The sequence below is a fragment of the Myotis davidii genome, unplaced genomic scaffold, assembly GCF_000327345.1.
Source record: "Myotis davidii unplaced genomic scaffold, ASM32734v1 scaffold555, whole genome shotgun sequence".
Lineage (NCBI taxonomy): Eukaryota > Metazoa > Chordata > Mammalia > Chiroptera > Vespertilionidae > Myotis > Myotis davidii.
In genome coordinates this window covers 1,409,690-1,415,230 of record NW_006286315.1, presented here as the reverse complement: position 1 = coordinate 1,415,230, position 5,541 = coordinate 1,409,690, and the positions used below count along the sequence as shown (strand labels likewise).

Genomic DNA, 5,541 nt, shown 5'->3' with positions numbered 1-5,541 from the left:
ATTCACCCCAGGGCTCTGCTGAGAACTCCACAGGTACCACCAGGGGCTATTGAGAAAACAGGTGTCCTCAGTTAGCAGCCTCAAAAACATACTTTAGGGAAGTTTTTTTTAAATTGTGGCATGTCTATAACAAACTTTGTCATGGTAAATATTTTTAAATGTAAAGTTCAGTGGCATTAAATACATTAAATACATTCATAATGCAGTGCAGTCATCACCATTGTCCATTTTCTAAGCTCTTTCATTCTGTACCCTTCCCCCCAAAAAATCCAGAAACTCTATACCTCCACTTGTCTAGCCCTGGTAAACTCTAATCTACGTTCTGTCTCTATAAACTTGTCTATTCTAGATATGTCAATATACACTGTCTGTTCTGTTGTGCCCTTTCACTTAGCTCAGTTTCCAAGGTTCATCATGCTGTAGCATGTGTCAGTACTTTATTCCTTTTAGTGGACTGAATAATATTCCACTGTATGGCTAGACCACATTTTATCCCTTTTGTTTGTTGACGGACCCGTGGGTTGCTCTCACCTTTGGCCACTATAAATAGACTACATAGCTATTAAGGGGTGGACAAGATAAGACCCAGGCCCTTTGATTCCAGAGCAAGCCCAGGGCTTGACCCCCATAAATTGGTACAGACTTTTCCATCTTGAATTTTTAAAAAAATCATCCAGAATTGCTGAGATAATCATAGAAATGAAGAAAAACCCTGGTCTTAAGTGTGCTGGGCTCCTGGAATGTACTATGTACAAGGCTGGTAGATGTTTGGTGTCTGAACTCCTTGGGTTGTACCTGGAGAAAGGCTTGGGTGTGCAGAGATGCTGGACCAGGGGTTCTGACCTCTTTGACCCACACTGCTGTCAGAATCCGGTGAGAGCCAGGGACACTCACTCCCATGCCCTGTTCTGCCAGCAGGTTCCCCGGAGCCTGCATTCCACTGACCTCAGGAGGAGACCTATTGGCCGGAGCGACCCAGGCCCCATCAGGGTCTTCAGCCAGCTCCTCTGACAAGTCTGGAATCAGGGTGGTTTGATTTCGCTGGTAGATGAACAGGTCCTCTTCTCCGCAGTCTGACTGTGGACAAGAGAGCTCAGGGATTACCGGGCAGGGGGTAGAGCCAGGAGGGCCTTGCCCCATTTACCCCATTCTGCCCTGCCTCCCCGCACAGTAGGGGCAGCAGTTCTCTCCCAAAGGGCCTTGCCCAGTGCTGGTTCCTGTTGCTGATTTAGAAAAGTAAGCTCAGCAGCACCACCTGGTGGAAGTGAGATCCCGAGTTCCCAGTTCTGCACATACCTGCCATCCTTGACATTGCACGGCAGGTGCTTAGTTAATGCCTGGTGCGAATGAACTGGACACCAAAGTGGTAGCTAAAAGAGCAGAGTCCAGCTTTTCCCCTCCCCCATGACTTGAACCATCCTTTAATGACACGGAGCCTTCATTTGTCGCCTCTAAGGTAGGGTGGGGAAGGCACTTATAGTCACCTGCCCACCTCACAGGAGTATTCTGAAGATAGCAAATGAGATTGAAGATGTGAAAAGGCACTGGGGTTGCATTATCTACTCCCTATTATCCTCACTGTGCACTGGAAGATCTCGGGTGGAAGCTGTGTCATTTTCATCTTTGCAAGTGCCACAGGTCTGATCCAAATCTGGCTTGTTATTTCTAAAACCGTTCTCTACATGCCCAGCTCCAACCTGTGTATTTGACATCCACTGCTGAGCTCCTACCTGGTGCATCGCCCACTTTGCTCTGTTTGTGGGTTTGTTGTCACATTTACATGTGTGCACATGCCTAATTTTCACTACATGGAGAAGATGGTACAACTCACTTTAACTTAAATTCAGAGTCACTTTTGCCACCCAACATTCTCTTAGTAGGTAGAAACTAGAAGCACAATGACCATCATGGTGAAGCAAGGCCCACCACAGTGTATAATGTTACAAAGGCCTCCTGGTTCTTGAAGAGGCTGAGTAGGCTCTTTAAATGTCTGTTGAATGAATGCATGTGATCAATAAGAAAAGTACTACGGCCTGGACAGCGTGGCTCAGTGGTTGAGTGTCGACCCATGAATCAGGAGGTCACAATTTAATTCCTGGTCAGAGCACATGCCCAGTAGTGGGCACAATCCCCTGTGGAAAGCATGCAGGAGGCAGCCGATCGATGATTCTCTCTCATATTGATGTTTCTAGCTCTCTCTCCCTCTCCTGTCCTCTCTCTGAAATCAATAAAAACATTTAAAAAAAAAATTACTGCCCTAACCAGTTTGGCTCGGTGGCTAGAGCGTCGGCCTGCGGACTTAAGGGTCCCAGGTTCGATTCCAGTCAAGGGCATGTACCTTGGTTGCGGGCACATCCCCAGTAGGGAGTGTGCAGGAGGCAGCTGATTGATGTTTCTCTCTCATCAATGTTTCTAACTCTCTATCCCTCTCCATTCCTCTCTGTAAAAAAATCAATAAAATATATATTTTTTTAAAAAGAAAATTACTATGTATTATACATTCACCATGTCCCAAACACTGTGCTCAAAATTTAATTATTTAATCCTTACAACAACTTACAACGTGGAGCCTTGGTGCTTAACTCTTACATGATGTACCTCTCTGTTTATCACCATCTTCCATAAAGCAAATGGGGGTGTTTGCCAGGATGAGAAAAACACTAGGATGAAGCCCTGGCTGGGGGCTCAGTTGGTGAAGCATCGTACTGTGCACCAAAAGGTTGCAGGTTCAATCCCTGGTCTGGGCGCATCCGGGAGGCAGCCAATTGATGTTTCTGTCTCCTATCAATGTTTTTCTCTCATCTCGATGTTTCTCTCTCCCCCTTCCTTTCTCAAAATCAGTAAATTTGCCCTTGGGTGGGTGAGGATTTAAAAAATACCTTAGGATATGGGTGACTTCGTTAACTCTATTAGTTGAGCACCCATTCTGGGCCAGGCATTTTACATACAGAATCCAAAATTTGTACCAGTGGTAACTGCCCACAGGTTACATGGTAAGTTAGCTACTGAGTGGAAATGGGGACCCAGGTCTGCTTGATGCTGATGTTCCCGCTATCCTCCTCTGCTGAGGTGCTTTCTCAACTTGCTGTTGAGCCAGAACTTGGCTGGAACCACCACTGAGGGTGGCATTGTGATACGCCCTCAGAGGAATTCTCCAGTTGTCCTTTGGGGTCACTAGTAAGACCCAGGAGGATGCTGAGCACTAATAGATATATTCAGAGAACAAAAACAGTGATGGTGGATGCAGAGCTAATAAGCTCCATAGCCATCCATGTGTCAGCGTCACGTTTGTCATGGGAAAGGAAGAGCAATCAGCCTAAGATGACATGGGAAGAAGGTACTTACTTACCAAAGAGGAATCCGAGTCCAGAGACGGAAGGTGCTCCCTGACAGCCTCAAGAATGGCCTCCCAGGGCCCCATCTGGGAGGCCCACGGAGAGGGCAGTGAGGGCCCCACATCTTTGTCTTGGGATGCCATGGGGCCTGGGCTCAGAGGAAGTTTCTCAGTGTGCCATCATCCAAGGAACCCTATAGAGGATGCGGGGTGAGGTGACAGGATCCAAGGACCAGGGGTCAAGAGCTGGGGTGGGGTGTGGGGTGCCTTTTCAAAGAATCTACCACTTTGAGGGGGATGAAAACTACCTCCTACCCCATTTCCCTTCTGGTTCTGCAGGTTCCTGTTACTGAGTGTGAGGCACTGTGCCCTGCACTGTGTGTGTGTGTGTTTGTGTGTGTGCAGTGCAGTGCAGTATGGAGACCGAAGATATATGTATATGAAGTATATAGTGATATATAATATATAGATATTGATATATAATTATGTACATAAGTATATGATATATACAATGATACATTATATACTGATATATAGATCATGTAAACTATATATATCTCATATAACATAGATACTATTATCTATATTTTATAGGTTCAGATAAATTATATTGTTTGTAAATGGGAAAGAGAATTTGCATCAAAATTAGAGGGGATTTTAGGCCCCACTAACTTTTATTGCTCCCTTACAAAGGAATAGACTAGAGACATTTTGGAGTCCCCAGGATATATACATTTTCTGAGTCATCACTCAATTTAACCCTCATACCAAGGCACTGAAGCAGCCCCCCCTTTTGTATCCCAGTCTAAAAGGAAAAAGCCCAGTCCCTCATGGGTCAAAGGGGTTTGGGGAATGTAGGATGATGTATTTCAGAGCCAGTGCCTGGAAAATCCTTGCAGCCTGAGGCAGCAGTGCCTATAAAATGAGAAGAGAACACTCCTGCTCCAGCCCTAGCTGGCTGCCAGCTCTGCATCAAGGCTCCCATCAGTGTAGCAGCAGTGGGCTTCTTGCTTTTTCTGTGCTTATAGGAGTGGGGACAGGAGTTTGGTGCACCCACAACTGGAAACTGCAGAGTGTGGACGCATGTAGTACATACATCATGGGGCAGATCAGAGGACAACAGAACCACGTAGGTGAATGGGACTACCAGAGCCTGATAAGTTCTTTAGGTGGACAAGGCAATGAAGGGAAAGGGGAAGGCATTGGGCTGCAGGAGAACATGTAGTGTCTCAGAGGAGTGAAAATTGCCCAAAAAGTTTGGGGTGGGAAGGTGTCAACTGCTGGACTTTGCGGTAAAAACGGACCAGATCGTGAAGCGTCCTGAACGCCAAGCTGAGGAGTTTGGCTCATCCAGCAGATGAGGGTTAAACCAAATGCTACACAAACTGGCATCCCAAGTTTCCTCGGAATCCTGACTCTGAATCCACGTCCGTTTCTTGGCTGTAGCCGTTAGCCCCGCCCAAAGTCCCACCCCTGCCATCCCTACCACTGGCGGGTGGTTGTCATGACAACTAGACGCCAACGGCCTCCCCGGTCAGGCTTTTAAATGCTAAAGCTTGGAAACCGGAAAACCCAGCGTCTGTCCTGCCACACACTCCCAACCCCTGTCTCCTCCGCGTCCCGTCCAGCTCCCGACATTTATCTCTGCAGCTGCGGCAGGCCCGAGGCCCCTCACCTCAGGCCTCCGCCTCGGCTGCCCTCCCAACGCCGTCCTGACAGGACTATAAACAGCCTCCAGAGCGTTCCTCCGGTCGTTTTCGCCCCCTTGGGCCGCGGCGCAACTACTGAACCTTTCACTGCCTTCGGGCTACCCCCTCAGGGGAGTCTTACTTTACCGACTGCTAACCGCCCCTCTCGCCCCCCGCAACCCCCCGCCTCTTTCGGGGCTTGGCGCGTCTTGCCCCTTTTGCAATAGGATTGGTTGCTATGGTCAGAGAGGGGCGGGGCAGGCGCACTCTCCCAGCTCATTGGTTGCAGCGGGCGTCCTACAAAGAGCCGGGCGAGCTGACGGGAAGGTCCGGGTGTGGAACCGACGAATTCCACCGCGCCCAGAGCTGCTCCGCGATTCCGCGAACGTCCCGGCGTGCTCCGCGCCTCCGCAACCACTTCCGGGGCGGGAGCAGGGCCGTGCGTCCAGCCGCTGAGGCAGCCGGCGTGGAGGGCTCCCGGGCGCGCGCGGCGTAGCGTGGGTCCAGCCGGAGGAGCGC

At 49.0% G+C, this 5,541-nt stretch overlaps 1 protein-coding gene across 1 annotated transcript in view; it reads right to left on the bottom strand.

The window, feature by feature from the left end:
- Positions 1-5,174, bottom strand: part of LOC102775406 (chromosome unknown open reading frame, human C16orf71) — a 34,739-nt gene extending 29,565 nt beyond the window's left edge. The window contains exons 1-3 of the mRNA XM_015560141.1: positions 5,010-5,174; positions 3,350-3,528; positions 946-1,077 (exon numbers count right to left, since the gene is read on the bottom strand). Of these exons, the coding sequence (XP_015415627.1) occupies positions 946-1,077; positions 3,350-3,478 (261 nt within the window). The 5' untranslated portion in view covers positions 3,479-3,528; positions 5,010-5,174. The remainder of the gene's footprint in view (positions 1-945; positions 1,078-3,349; positions 3,529-5,009) is intronic.
- Positions 5,175-5,541: the final 367 nt, after the last annotated feature.